The sequence below is a fragment of the Lithobates pipiens genome, unplaced genomic scaffold (assembly GCF_037356315.1).
Source record: "Lithobates pipiens isolate NorthernLeopardFrog02 unplaced genomic scaffold, aLitPip1_a1.2 Scaffold_3, whole genome shotgun sequence".
NCBI classification, from domain to species: domain Eukaryota; kingdom Metazoa; phylum Chordata; class Amphibia; order Anura; family Ranidae; genus Lithobates; species Lithobates pipiens.
In genome coordinates this window covers 85,326,051-85,341,746 of record NW_027507790.1, presented here as the reverse complement: position 1 = coordinate 85,341,746, position 15,696 = coordinate 85,326,051, and the positions used below count along the sequence as shown (strand labels likewise).

Below are 15,696 nucleotides of genomic sequence, written 5' to 3'. Positions count from 1 at the left end.
TCCAGACCCCGGAGAGACCCTAACTTTAATGTTGGGATCCACAGCTAGCTGCTGAGACCCTGGAGCCAGCTGCTCCTGCCCCCTGCACTGCAAGTGCTGGAGGGGCAGAGCAGAGAGCCAGTGACTGACAGTCACCGATTCTCTGCTCAGTGAAGACCAAGAACTGAGCAATCAGTGGTCTTTGAGTGCTCAATTCTTGGTCTTAGAGGGGGCAGGGGGACCATTGCTGCATTGATCTAGGTGAACTTTTTTTTTTAATGAATTAATTCTCAACTTCTCTTTTAAGATCCACTGCTATTGGGCCTTAGCCCCACCATCTGTCAGTCAACAGTCAAATGGGCTCGCCACTGGCAACCAATGACAGGTGGCAGGATCTAAAGTGAGTCCAGTGCTTTGTATATGCAATTTTACTTTAATACCTTGCCCGACTATCTGCACACATGTACCTTTCCTTTGCTCTTCTACTGATCTGTTTAGCCACCAAAAGTGAAAAGAGGAATTCCTGTATAAGCTGCAAGTTTCAGCGTATACAGGGCTAGAGGACCCTGTCCTATGTGACAGCAAGCTGGGTACCTGAATGGCCAAGTGTGAAGCACCAGTGCATTACATGAGAGGAAGAAGACCGAGTCAGAAGCTGCCCAATTCCTGGAAGTACTGTGTTTCTTTGAACAGAGAGGTTTGGAAGCAAGGGGGGGGAAGAGTAGAAATGGTTTGGTGATGGGGCAAGCATTAAAGTGGTTTAACATCTCAACTTAGATGAAAGTCAAGATTATGCATTTAGCCTGAGTTTAGGACCCAGGGTACTCCCTAGAGACCAATATAAAGACAAGTAAAAAAAAAAAAAAAAAAAAAAAAAAAAAAGGTACCTGAATGTTGTTATCTGTAATGATAGTCATACACATTTGTGGACTTAAAAGCATCATTTTAATTTACATTGTGCCAAGACTATGTGACCAATCATGTAAAACTTTGTCACTCTGAGCCAAATACAGTAGGATAATCATAAATAATGTTGTATTTTCCACTCAAACACAAAATTATTCCAGCAGATTCTCGCTTGAAATTGTTTATGCAGTGTGACATAGCTAACCACAATAGTGAATGGCTGCTAGACTTGAAAATACAGACTACTGTTAATCTTTTTTTGACAAACCTTCATCTGGGGAAAGGGGGGTTAACATGCAATAAGTACACTTTATTACAATATACTGTATGTTTATTTGGGGGGGCGGCACCATTAGAGACAGGAAAAAAAAAAATACGGTTTTATAACATGGCCGATTGCAAAACACTTTAGTATGAGGAAGTTACATCATTTGATGGAAAATGTAAGATCAACAGAAAGTAGCTGTCATTGTAAGCACTACACTGAAAAACGTTCTGACTTCTGAACTGATAATCCTTTACAGCCATTACATGTGCTTGATTATGTTAGCTTTATACCTTAAAACTATATTTAAGAGAAATGGAAGCTACTACTGCTGTAATTTTAGATTTTCAAGCCACAAGGTTTCCGTTCCATTTGTGTTACAATAAGTGGTCATCAACCCTGTCCTCAGGGCCCATTAACAGGCCAGCTTCATGCATTACCTTTCCAGGTTTATGCGTTACCTTGGGGAGATGCAGACTAGAATACTGATTTCACTGAGCAGCAAATGATAACACCTGTGATGCATTTCAGTTATCTTGCAAACCTGGCCTGTCAGGCTGGACTCAAACCTATGCATTTTTAGCGCTTTTTGCAGATTTGCATAACAGAACATGTTCCATATGAAACCATGTTAAATGGACTGTAGTACAAATATGCAAAAAGCACTAAAAATGCATAGGTGTGAATCCAGCCTGACAGGCCAGGTTTGCAAGATAACACCTGTGATGCATTTCAGTTATCTTGCAAACCTGGCCTGTCAGGCTGGACTCACACCTATGCATTTTTAGTGCTTTTTGCTTATTTGTACTACAGTCCATTTAACATGGTTTCATATGGAACACGTTCTGTTGTGCAAATCTGCAAAAAGCCCTAACAATGTATAGGTGTGAATCCAGCCTTAGTGGGCCCTGAGGACAGGGTTGATGACCACTGACTTAAAGTCACTGAACTAGGACAAGGATTCAACCACCAAAATCTTCATTCCCATTCTGCATGCTTGTCCAAGAAAGTCACACATTCATCTTAAAGCAAGCATCAGGATGCTTGCCTTGAAACTCGAAAACTTTGCACCAAAAACAATTCAACAATAAGGTTCCACATTTGAAACCTTCAAAAAAAAGTTTAGATGTGTAGATATTTTGTGCAGCTCAGTGTACATTATTCAGGGGATTGGGAACAGGTAGGCAAGTGTATTTTTGGCAGAGGAGATCTCACTTAGCTTCACCGATTTATTTTTATTTATTTTTTTCGGTTGAGTGCCTTGTTTAGGCCTGGAATCCAATATTAATTACTAATTTTTCAAAAGCTAACAGGATGCAAAAACAAAGTTTTTTATTTTTAACAAATATTTTCTTACCTGCCACACTCCCACAATGGCGTTTGCTACTAAAATAAGTAAAATTACAAAAGGTTCTACAAAGGCTGTGATGGTTTCTTCACCTTCCTCAAACCATGCCAACACCTGAAATAAAGACAGAAAAACATTAGCACAAATTGAGAATGCAGCAGGCATGGTCTTTGCTAGCTTTTAAGACATTAAAATTTGTTGACATAGTTTAAACTGTGGGATATTTATGATACTGTTAGTGCCCATTTTATTTTGCATTCGATTTTCAGACCTTCTAACAAGCAGAAGAAAAACACACACACACACACACACACACACACACACACACTTCATTGTAGCATTTGCCACATGCACACATTCGTGGAGTCCAGTCAATTTTTTTAAAAACATTTTTAAATAGAGTGGAGGTGGCTTCATGTATACTGGATATTTATCCCCTGTGCATCAAATTGCAGCACATTTCAACCTGTCACAGCCTTTGAAATTTGACACAAAAAAAAGTTAAAACACCATTGTGCATAGGGCTAGAGCGTTGTCACTCCCACCAAGCTAAATATAAATAGATTTTTTTGCAGTCATTGTCCTAGTTCGATTTCTTCATCACTTCCGGGCCCTTTCATGCAGAGCAATCAAAACATGACAGGAGGCTCTAACCCTTCCCTGCTATCCACAAAAAACACTTTTTGCTGGAGTTGGACACGGTAGAACATTCTAATGCATATCAGGCCATGGATTTTTTTTTTTTTTTTTTTTTTTTTTTAAGTTTACATATACTGTATAACAGTCCACAGCAGGTTACATGATCAACATAGCTAAAGCCATCTGACAAGAACCATTTAGTTATAGAAGGAACAAAATGTAGATTCAGAACAAACATGCAAGGTAATAAATTACCTGACAGGCATCCAATCGCAGCACCTGTAATTTCAGCCAATCAGGTGACAGGTAACAGAGGCAGTTCAGTGTTAGAAAAGAGAATATTCATTTGCTTTTCTACCATAGCTGGGTGAACTGCGAGCACCAATGGCTCTAATCAGGCGCTTCAAAAAAGTAAACCCCGCTACTGTAATTCGGACTCCCGAAAAGGGGTCAGGCGCCCGAATGGGGGGTGGCAGCGATGCATGAATCTATTCATTGGTCATAGAGGGTGTGGCGCCCATGTGCCCTTATGGACGCACCGCCACCGCTAGAGAGATGCAAGGAAAAAAAAAAAAACAAACACACACACACACACACCAGACAGCTGAGCTGCACTGGCAAGTGGCACACCTTTCAAACTTGCCCACTGAGATAAACAGCGCTGCAGTCACAGTGGAGTCATGCAATGTGCAATTGCGGTCCAGCAATAAAAATAAATAAATAATAATAAAAAACAAAAACACGATGACTTTAATATCCTTTTAAAGCAAAAATGTGGCACGTGAAAAAAAACAAAAAAAACAAAAACAAAGCACACATACTAATCTACAGGGCTGCAGCATTGGCTCTCCCTTGCTGGCTATAAGCCTGAGAACTGAACGACCATGTGACCGCTGATTTCTTAGACTCACTTAAAGTGGTGTTGCCACCCAAAAAAAAAAAACATTGTTTTACTCACCTCTAAATATCTGTTGCTTGGGGGTCCCTCGTAGTCTGCCTTCTTCCTTGCCCGGGCTGGTGACTTCACTTCCCTTCGCACCGCACAGTCATCTGGGACCTGTCACATGTCCCAGATGACTGTGCAGCATATCACGGCGCCCTGCACCGCATGCGCAGTGTGTGTTCCCGGCTGTGAAGCCACAGCTGGGTGCCCACAGTATGAATAACGGCGCCGCGAGCGGAGGGGGGAACAAGGGGGTGCTTTGTTCCCCCGCATCGCTGAACCCTGGGACAGGTAAGTGTCCGATTATTAAAAGTCAACAGCTGCAGTATTTGTAGCTGCCGCCTTTTCATTTTTTTTTTTTTTTTTTTTTTTTTTTTTTAGGGGTACCCCACTTTAAAGCCTAGAATGGTTTCCATCAGTCACCAGCTCTCTGCTCTGTTCTTCCAATTCTCACTGGAGCGGCTGGCTCAGGCTCTCAGTGGGTCATTTAGAGGCTGGGCCAGCTGCTGGTCAGGCATTTAGGAGGATCTAGACATTATTGTTGAGATACATCAAGTGACTGAAGCAGCTCTGTGACGTCAGCTGACAGTGAGTTTTAGTCCACTGACTGCTGACTGTGGGTCACAGGAGTGCAAGCAAGCTTTGGCCATACAAAAAAATTAAAAATAACCCTCACACATTTAGACACAGTCGCTTGTGCTCCTTTAAAAAGGAAGTGTGTAGCAACCTAAACTATAGCAGGTTGGATTTAACTGAGAAAATTAAACCAGTTTTATGAAAGTAGACATAAAATTTATAAATGGTTTACAGGAAAGTATTCAAAAAACAGGTGTAAACCTGCATATCCAATGCTCACATCTAGCACTGGAGACTGCAATGGCCTTGTAGAAGTGCAAGCTTGGGGTGTAAACAGATTATGGTCTGTGACCCTGAAGAGATGTTTTATGTCTGGTGACTAGCACTGCTTCTAGAAGTCAGAGAACAGAAGCCCAGCTGCAAAAAGCTGTGGGTAAGCATCCCGAAGTGTACCTTTTAAAACATAGGACAGGATTAGAACATTTGTTTTCCTTCAAAGTATGGTAACCTCAGTTTACAAAACTGTACAAGTAGGATTAAATGGTTACCATAACAAAAATGTATTCTTAGCCTAGGTACACACCATTGCAAGTGCCAAAGCACATGTAAAACGCACAAGTACCTGCGGCCAAAATAGGCTACAACTTAGCAGATGCGTGGGGGTGCCTATAATTCTGGCAGTAATGAGAGAGCAACACCGCTCCAGGTGAGACAATCGCCTCTCTGAAGAACAAGGTGCTGGTCCAGTACTTGGTATGGGCGTGACAGGCAATATTCACAAAAAAGGGTGAACACACTCCAGACTTGAGAAACAGCTTTATTGTGTAAAATCAACAAACATCACACACTCTCACGATACAGAAGGACAGCAGCATGGTTGACATTTTACAAGAAAAAAAAAAAAAACGCTATTATAGACGATTAAGCAATTTTTTTTCCGTAAAACGTGTCAATCATGCCGCTATCCTTGTGTATCGTGGGGAAGTTCCCTACATGTACAGCGTCAAACAATGGGCTGGTGTACCCACGCAAATGCGGCACGCAAAACCTGCAATAGTGTGAACCTAAACTTAGTAGGTAAACCAAGATTGATCCATACTCAAAAACATGCTAGGTCTCTCTTTGTGTAGTTAAGCAAACTTGCACTATTAAAAATGGTTGTAACTAGGCATTTATCCCAAGTTTCGTAACAAATGGCAGCAAACTGCCCTTGCATCACAGATTGTAACTAATGTTTGCATCGTGCATAGATCCCTGTAAAAAAATAAAAATAAATAGACACTGGGATTTACTAAAACTAGAGAGTGAAAAATCTGGTGCAGCTCTACATAGGGGAACCAATCAGCTTCTAAGATTTAGGTGTCAAGGCTTAATTGAAAGCTGAAGTTAGAAGCCAATTAGCTACCATGCACAGCTACACCAGATATTGCCCCCTCCAGTTTTAGTAAGGCCCCTTTTCAAACAGACTTTCCGATCAGGTCCACCCATCAGTTTTTCAGGTGGACCAGATTGGAGCACCCATTCACCCCTATGGATAGGTAGATGTCAGTGGCGCCATGTCCACTTACACCCACTGCTATCCGATCCTGTCTGAAATCCAGACAGATGGAGACCCTATTTTCCATCCATCTGGTGGATCAGACAAAAATGGGGAAAGCAGGCAGTCCTTTTTCATCCAATCTTCCCATAGAGGAGAGTAGGGCTCCGACAGGTCTGGGTATGCACAGTGAGTGGATACGGAACTATCATCTGCCTGCTTAGTGGGGGGGGGGGGGGGGGGGAGGAATCAACAGGTTTTTGTACTGAAGCCCTTAAAACCAATCATTCTTGATACATGAAGATAAATAAAATATTCCCTAATTCATTAAGTTCATAAAACAGTGTAAATTCAGTCACAATGAAGGTGGTGGGAAAAACAAGGTGCTCTACTTGTGCGCCAAACACATAAAAAATCTTGTGCTTTAAGTGATCACCAATGTACGCCACTAAGAGGAATTCCAAGATCCCTCTTTGTGGAGAACATCTTGGTGATCACTTGAAGCAGAAGATTTTTTGATGTTTTGGTGCACAAGTAAAGCACCTTTTTACCCCAGCAATGGGACCGATTTTTCATGGTTTTGGTAACTTTATGAATTACGGGACTATTTATTTCTCTTCATACATGCTATTTTGTATTACTATGTGGGATACAGACTGTCTTTTTGATTGGGATTACTTATACATTAAATTTTTAATTGGTTTATGACAAATTTAACACAGGATATTTCTCTTTGTGATAGTTTTGGTAAAATCTATAGTAAATCTCACTGTGTACAGGACACTTACAATCAAACTGACACAGGGAGACTAGCATTGGTACTACATGGGGACCTACTGAACCGGAAGGTGTTTCACCAACTACAATTCATCTGTGCTGATATATCCATGCCACTATATACTGCTTCACAACACATGGCCTGGTAGGTGAAGGAGGGTTCTTGATGAGCAAGATTATTCCTACTCAATTGAACAGATCCTTATAAAACTCTGAATTTAGCCAATATTCGGAATACAAGACACTGTATAATCTGGCACAAGCCTATATTATTACACAGCAATCTAAGATTACTGCACAATGTTGGCGTGCATGAGCCCAAAAAGCCCAGGGCTCCTAAAAAAGCTTTCCAATGAAAACAAAAAACACTTCCTGTACCTGCTATACTTATCTCTTGATCATTCATTAAAACAACCTCTCTGTTCATTTGTAGTACAAGCATACATGGAAAAGGAATTATAGGAGTACACATTCTAGTAGTAATTCTGTTTTGGCTCAAAAGGAATACATAAAAAAAAAAAGTCAACAAATCATCCACTCTGCCACCAAGTGTAATTCAGCCTAGAACACTCACTGATCAAACATTCCCAGAAGAGGAGGGGGAAAAAAAAAAAAAAAAAGTAAAGAACGAACACCACACAGCATTTCTAGAACATTCTGGAAAGATTTAGCTTTTCAATTCTAGTGTTGCCACTTTTTATCTCATCAGTGCACATCCAACAATACAAGATGCCAAGATTTTATTTTCTCAATATACTTACAAACGATATACAGGCAGCGAGTAGCAATATTCTAACTAATAAATCTTCAAACTGTTCAATCACCAACTCCCATAATGTTTTCCCTATGGAGAAAGATAAACACTTGTCACCATGACTTAAGGACAACACAGAAGCACAAATAAAACATAGCTGAGAAATAAACACCTACCTTCCTCTGCAGGTAGCTCTGTTCCCGAAATGGTTCAAGGAGCACAGGGAAAAATAAAATAAAAATAAGTTAAAAAAATATTAGGTCAATTATGTAAATGAGCAAAGTCCCAGGTGATCTTCACCAGGTATGTCTACTTGCCTGCTTTTTTCCAGGCTACAACTATATGTCCTCAGCTAGTAATAGAAATATCTCATTACTAACCTAGTAGGTTTCTAAACTCACGGTACTATATAGTTAGGTCAAACAAGGTCTTAGTGTACCTTTAAAAGCTTCATATTTTTTTGTTGGTACCTGCAGTAGCTTTATAAAAAAACATTTTTTAGAATAATTATATATATATATATATATATATATATATATATATATATATATATATATATATATATATATATATATATATATATATATATATATATATATATACACACACACACACACACACACACACACACACACAGTGTGTGTATATATATACACACACACACACTATTTAAAAACAAACAATGACAACCTCAATGAAAACGTACACAAAAGGAATCCTAAAAAATAACAATGTTAGAAACCTGCAGGCATACCACAGCTTTTGGCTACAGTATACAACACACACGAAAAATAGGTTATCCCTCCAACAGTGACCAACAAAAATCTGTACTGAAAAATTATTATCTTTATTTGGCATGTTCGCCAACAAGTATATACGCTTATTCACCCGGGTCTGCCAATTCTACATTCACCGCCTACATAAGAGAAGACAGGATGTTGTGCAACTCTTAAGAAAAGGCACAGGGATTAAAGCCAAGATCAGCAATCGGCAGATGTCAGGGAAGTGGTGAAACCGGTTCTGGTACTCGATCTCTCTCACACACGAGGTTCCATCCAGGCAGCCATCTTCTGCTGATGTGATACTAGGCTCCCATTGAGATGCCGGGATAGGCCCTTACAGGAAGTGCTGACATTATCTCTTTTGATGCGTTTCCCCCCACAGAGAAGCCGGTGCACCACGTCAGTGTCCTGGAGCAGCCCGGGCCCCCTCTCACACAAAGGATAAAACACAACATCTGATCCCTAGTATACAAATAAAGTTGTGTGATCTTTTAATCAGTCGCCTGGCAACACCACAAACAGCTGCTGATTAGCACCGCTGGCGTGTACAAATCTTTGGTAATGATGAGTGGCTGAATTTGCCTTTTGTCCCCATCTCTCCCTGTAGCTGGTGGTAGAAGATGATTTAATCATCAGTAATTCAGCCCTGGCTGCTCCATCACACACACAAACAACCTAGCTACATTCACATGGCTGTAAAAATGTAACAGATCTTATTATTATGCATGTAAAAGATCAGTAAATACTTGCATGAACGTATCCCGATTTTTATCTCCAATACGCAAGTCGAGATTTTTGGTTACGGATCTGAACGCAGTACACGTTTTATGCACCTGTGTGACTGTTTCTATTGAAAACAATGCGACTGTGTTCAGATCAGTAACAAAAAAATAAAAAATAAATAATGCACTTACAAGGTTTTTTTTTTTTTTTGTTAACTGCGGTGTGCATGAGGCCTACATTTTCCTACAGGTAGGTACCAAGGCTGCCAACAGTCAGTAAATTCATGGGCAGCTTGTAAAATCTGTGACTTTCACATCTGTCCATACAAGTCTTATGGCCCGTACACACGATCCGAATATTGTACGAAAATGGTCGCCCGAGGAAAGATCGTAAGATTTTTGGATTGTGTGCACTACTTTCAACAGCCGATCAGGACCGTTCATCCGATCGGGCATTCACAAAAAAAATTTCCTCGTACGATTCCAGATCATACGGTTTTTGGTTAGTATAGTTGTCTGAAAATTCAATACAAATACATTACAAACACATGACATCACATCCGATTTTTTTTCTATCGTACGAGAATTTTTGTGACTTTATTTAGCTATTCAATTTCTATACGCGACTATTAACCGAAAACGGTCATACGACATTCGGATCGTGTGTTAGGGCCATTAGGGACATGCAGACTGCATATCTGTTACGACCATTGATGGAGGGATATAAAATTGATTGCTTTTATAAGCTGCCCCTATATATTTACTGACAGTTGGCAACCTGGGTAGGTAGATGGAGTAACCACCTAAAAATCCAAACACCCAGGGTGAGGGGACTCATCAAAACTGGATCAGCTGTGCTTGGCAGCCAATCAGCTTCTAACTTCCGGCTTTCCAGTTAAGCTTAAAAAAAAAAAAAAAATGAAAAAATAATGAAAGGTAGAAGCAGATTGGTCGCTATGCACAGCTGCTCCAGCCTTCTAACCTTCTCCATACACTTTACAATCTCTATAGATCATTCTGATCCCGGTCCATGTGTGGATGATCAGAGAGAGGAGATTGTAACATGAATGGGGAGATCCATTGGCGGCAGCAACCGATCAGAGCCCATCACACCCTGATCATCCCCCTCCCCCCTCGTATCAGGTGATGGAGGGGCCCCTGAGCTGACGTACCATTGGGGCCCCATCTCTCCTTCTGCTTCTTGACCTGCTCCAGGCCCAGCCCTGTGCTCTCATTCACGTTGAAATGGGCCAGAACCTCCTCCACCGTCTTGGTGTGTGCGTTCTCCATGGCCGGCTCCTGGCTCCCCTCCTCCTCCTTGGTGATCAGTCCACACAATAGGCCCGGGCCGTGTCCTCCTCACAGCTCACTGTCCATACGAGGAGCCCCTCACCGCTACGGTCTCTGGATAGAGGATGGCGCCTCCTCCGATAGAACCTTCTCCTACCACCCCGAATTCCTCACAGCTGGCGAGGCCGGGCCGTTCCACACCGTTCTACTCTGCCGGGACTGGACGCACCTCAGCGCCCGGGACTGGCCAAGGCTGGCTCCACCACACAAATATATATATATATATATATAGGGAGATAAGAGACGGCACAGCGCCCGGTCAGGGGGTTCCTCGTAGGAAGCGTTGTCTCCGGGCCTCGCTTTCTTGTGTCTGTGCCGTGTCGCACACCTGGCCGTCTCCTCCTGCGCAGCTCCTGCTTCTAGTGTGGCAGCAGGACACAGCCGCTATAGCATTTTATTCCGAGGCTGCCCCAGGCTCACGGTCGCTGCATGTGGACGACTCTGATTGGTGGCAAGGAGCGTCACCGGGCCACGCCTATTTTCCCCGGCAGGATCCAGGATCACGATGACGTAGCTCGAAATGTCCCAGTGGGGGAGCTCGGCCTACGCTCAGCTGAGGCTGGAGGGGCGGGGTTTGTGAGAGCTGCTTGTCGCTGCATTGCCTGAGCTTTCTTCTTGTGCTGCATGGTCGTGACACGCCGGCTGCTGGGACGGCAATATGTACCCGGCTTCTGTGGTACGGGTCTGCCCCAAGCCTGGCTTCTATGGTACGGGTCTGCACCAAGGCTGGCTTCTATGGTACGGGTCTGCACCAAGCCTGGCTTCTATGGTACGGGTCTGCACCAAGCCTGGCTTCTATGGTACGGGTCTGCACCAAGCCTGGCTTCTATGGTACTGGTCTGCACCAAGCCTGGCTTCTATGGTACGGGTCTGCACCAAGGCTGGCTTCTATGGTACGGGTCTGCACCAAGGCTGACTTCTATGGTACGGGTCTGCACCAAGCCTGGCTTCTATGGTACGGGTCTGCACCAAGCCTGACTTCTATGGTACGGGTCTGCACCAAGCCTGACTTCTATGGTACGGGTCTGCACCAAGCCTGGCTTCTATGGTACGGGTCTGCACCAAGCCTGGCTTCTGTGGTACGGGTCTGCACCAAGCCTGGCTTCTATGGTACTGGTCTGCACCAAGCCTGGCTTCTATGGTACGGGTCTGCACCAAGGCTGGCTTCTATGGTACTGGTCTGCACCAAGGCTGACTTCTATAGTACTGGTCTGCACCAAGCCTGGCTTCTATGGTACGGGTCTGCACCAAGCCTGGCTTCTATGGTACTGGTCTGCACCAAGGCTGACTTCTATGGTACTGGTCTGCACCAAGCCTGGCTTCTGTGGTACGGGTCTGCACCAAGCCTGGCTTCTATGGTACTGGTCTGCACCAAGCCTGGCTTCTATGGTACGGGTCTGCACCAAGGCTGGCTTCTATGGTACGGGTCTGCACCAAGCCTGGCTTCTATGGTACTGGTCTGCACCAAGGCTGACTTCTATGGTACTGGTCTGCACCAAGCCTGGCTTCTATGGTACGGGTCTGCACCAAGCCTGGCTTCTATGGTACTGGTCTGCACCAAGCCTGGCTTCTATGGTACGGGTCTGCACCAAGCCTGGCTTCTATGGTACTGGTCTGCACCAAGCCTGGCTTCTATGGTACGGGTCTGCACCAAGCCTGGCTTCTATGGTACTGGTCTGCACCAAGCCTGGCTTCTATGGTACTGGTCTGCACCAAGCCTGGCTTCTATGGTACTGGTCTGCACCAAGCCTGGCTTCTATGGTACTGGTCTGCACCAAGCCTGGCTTCTATGGTACTGGTCTGCACCAAGCCTGGCTTCTATGGTACTGGTCTGCACCAAGCCTGGCTTCTATGGTACGGGTCTGCACCAAGCCTGGCTTCTATGGTACGGGTCTGCACCAAGCCTGGCTTCTATGGTACGGGTCTGCACCAAGCCTGGCTTCTATGGTACTGGTCTGCACCAAGCCTGGCTTCTATGGTACTGGTCTGCACCAAGCCTGGCTTCTATGGTACTGGTCTGCACAAAGGCTGGCTTCTATGGTACGGGTCTGCACCAAGGCTGGCTTCTATGGTACGGGTCTGCACCAAGGCTGGCTTCTATGGTACGGGTCTGCACCAAGGCTGGCTTCTATGGTACTGGTCTGCACCAAGCCTGGTTTCTGTGGTACTGGTCTGCACCAAGGCTGGCTTCTGTGGTACTGGTCTGCACCAAGGCTGGCTTCTGTGGTACAGGTCTGCACCAAGGCTGGCTTCTGTGGTACAGGTATGCACCAAGGCTGGCTTCTGTGGTACAGGTCTGCACCAAGGCTGGCTTCAGTGGTACAGGTCTGCACCAAGGCTGGCTTCAGTGGTACGGGTGTGCCCCAAGGCTGGCTTCAGTGGTACGGGTGTGCCCCAAGGCTGGCTTCAGTGGTACGGGTGTGCCCCAAGGCTGGCTTCTATGGTACGGGTCTGCACCGAGGCTGGCTTCAGTGCTACCGGTCTGCCCCAAGGCTGACTTCTATGGTACGGGTCTGCACCAAGGCTGGCTCCTGTGGTACGGGTCTGCACCAAGGCTGGCTTCAGTGGTACGGGTCTGCACCAAGGCTGGCTTCAGTGGTACGGGTCTGCACCAAGGCTGGCTTCAGTGGTACGGGTCTGCACCAAGGCTGGCTTCAGTGGTACGGGTCTACACCAATACTAGCTTCTGTGGTACGGATCTGCACCAAGGCTGGTTGCTATGAATGGCACAGGTCTGCACTAAGACTGGCTGTTGCCGCTATGGCATTGGTCTGCAGTAAGGCAGTGTTTCTCCACTGCATTGAAGTGTGTCTAATGTTAAATGTTTTATTGGTCCAGATTTCCCGTGCCAATCTAACTTACAATGACAGATGCTTTAAGGGATGCAATCTTTAGGGTGATACAGCACTCATCCAATACAAGGGTTATTCAAAAAGCTTCCACACTTTTTTTTTATAACTCTAAAGATAAAAAAAGTGAAGAAACCTTTTGAAGACCCCTCTTATGATGGCCCTGCCCTAAACTTACAGCGCTCTTGTCCAGAGTTTTGTCTCCCCAAACTCTTTTGTTCCCAAAGATGCCCAGATGGCTCTTTTCAATCCCGGGCTTTTCCCTATACCAGAAAAAATTGGCTATGTATTTGTTTTTAGCAGCAAAACAAAGCATTGTCAAGGCCTGGAAGAAGTCCCCAGTCCTCATCAAGATAAAAAAAACCTTCTCCCTTTACTTTTACTTTAAATTCCAAACCAAAAATGTAATCTATTGCAGCTTACCAATCATTAGATGTGGATGTATTGGGGTTTTCCCCACTCGGTTTTCACCTGGTTATCTGGCCAGTATCACAACACCTGTATTAGCATGCTCCCACTCTGGATGGATGAGCACAGGGGGCACATTTGAGACAGCAACACTGTCAGTCTGGGAGGAGGGGCATTTAGATGGACTAGCAAATTTAAATACACTAACAAATTGAAGCCAAACTCCAGCTAACACTTTAAAAACATTTACAGCAAGCAGTTTATTCCCTTTTTGGATAAATGATCTAATGTGAACGAGCCCCAACAGGAGATTTTTCCTCACTTTGAGAAATTTCCACTCACTTACTGTTATGCCTACTGTCATGACCTAGTAATAGGCTGTAAATGGAAATCTCTCCAATGGATGCAGATGGCTAAAAACAATATATGACAGTCTTTAACTATTATGTACTTTAGTAGAAAGTAGGTACCTCATATGTAGCAAACAGTAACCCCAGCATGGCTACTCTTCTTGTCTGTACACCTTGGCACATATTTGTTACAGGCATACAGTGGTGTGAAAAAGTGTTTGCCCCCTTCCTCATTTCCTGTTCCTTTTGCATGTTTGTCACACTTAAGTGTTTCGGAACATCAAACCAATTTAAACAATAGTCAAGGACAACACAAGTAAACACAAAATGCAATTTGTAAATGAAGGTGTTTATTATTAAAGGTGAAAAAAAATCCAAACCATCATGGCCCTGTGTGAAAAAGTGATTGCCCCCCTTGTTAAAACATACTATAACTGTGGTTGTCCACACCTGAGTTCAATTTCTCTAGCCACACCCAGGCCTGATTATTGCCACACCTGTTCACAATCAAGGCATCACTTAAATAGGAGCTGCTTGACACAGTAAGGTCCACCAGAAGATCCTTAAAAGCTACACATCATGCCGAGACCCAAAGAAATTCAGGAACAATTGAGAAAGAAAGTAATTGAGATCTATCAGTCTGGAAAGGGTTATAAAGCCATTTCCAAAGCTTTGGGAATCCAGCGAACCACAGTGAGAGCCATTATCCACAAATGGCTAAGACATGGAACAGTGGTGAACCTTCCCAGGAGTGGCCGGCCGCCCAAAATTACCCCAAGAGCGCAGCGACGACTCATCCAAGAGGTCACAAAAGACCCCACAACAACGTCCAAGGAACTGCAGGCCTCACTTGCCTCAGTTAAGGTCAGCGTTCATGCCTCCACCATCAGGAAAAGACTGGGCAAAAATGGCCTGCATGGCAGAGTTCCAAGGAGAAAACCACTGCTGAGCAAAAAGAACATCAAAGCTCGTCTCAATTTCTCCACAACACATCTTGATGATCCCCAAGACTTTTGGGACAACATTCTGTGGATCGATGAGACAAAAGTGGAACTCTTTGGAAGGTGTGTGTCCAAGTATATCTGGCGTAGAAGGAACACTGCATTTCATAAAAAGAACATTATACCAACAGTAAAATATGGTGGTGGTAGTGTGATGGTCTGGGGCTGTTTTGCTGCTTCAGGACCTGGAAGACTTGCCGTGATAAAAGGAACTATGAATTCTGCTGTCTACCAAGAGATCCTGAAGGAGAATGTCCGACCATCTGTTCGTGTACTCAAGCTGAAACGAACTTGGGTTCTGCAGCAGGACAATGATCCTAAACACACCAGCAAGTCCACCACCGAATGGCTGAAGAAAAACAAAATGAAGACTTTGGAGTGGCCTAGCCAAAGTCCTGACCTGAATCCTATTGAGATGTTGTGGTATGACCTTAAAAAGGCCGTTCATGCTCGAAAACCCTCTAATGTAACTGAATTAGGACAATTCTGCAAAGATGAGTGGGCCAAAAT

At 44.0% G+C, this 15,696-nt stretch overlaps 1 protein-coding gene across 3 annotated transcripts in view; it reads right to left on the bottom strand.

Moving 5' to 3' along the window:
* Positions 1 to 10,998, bottom strand: part of ATP2A2 (ATPase sarcoplasmic/endoplasmic reticulum Ca2+ transporting 2) — a 76,470-nt gene extending 65,472 nt beyond the window's left edge. For 2 of the 3 annotated variants that reach the window (XR_013263880.1, XM_077461991.1), the window contains exons 1-4: positions 10,401 to 10,997; positions 7,901 to 7,918; positions 7,732 to 7,814; positions 2,508 to 2,612 (exon numbers count right to left, since the gene is read on the bottom strand). Coding sequence is in view for 2 of the 3 variants with exons in the window: in XM_077461991.1 (XP_077318117.1) it covers positions 2,508 to 2,612; positions 7,732 to 7,814; positions 7,901 to 7,918; positions 10,401 to 10,518 (324 nt within the window). In the remaining variant the exon portion in view is untranslated. Of the gene's footprint in view, positions 1 to 2,507; positions 2,613 to 7,731; positions 7,815 to 7,900; positions 7,919 to 10,400 lie in introns of all 3 variants that reach the window. The other variant, XM_077461992.1, reaches the window with a different exon arrangement.
* Between the last annotated feature and the right edge of the window lie 4,698 nt (positions 10,999 to 15,696).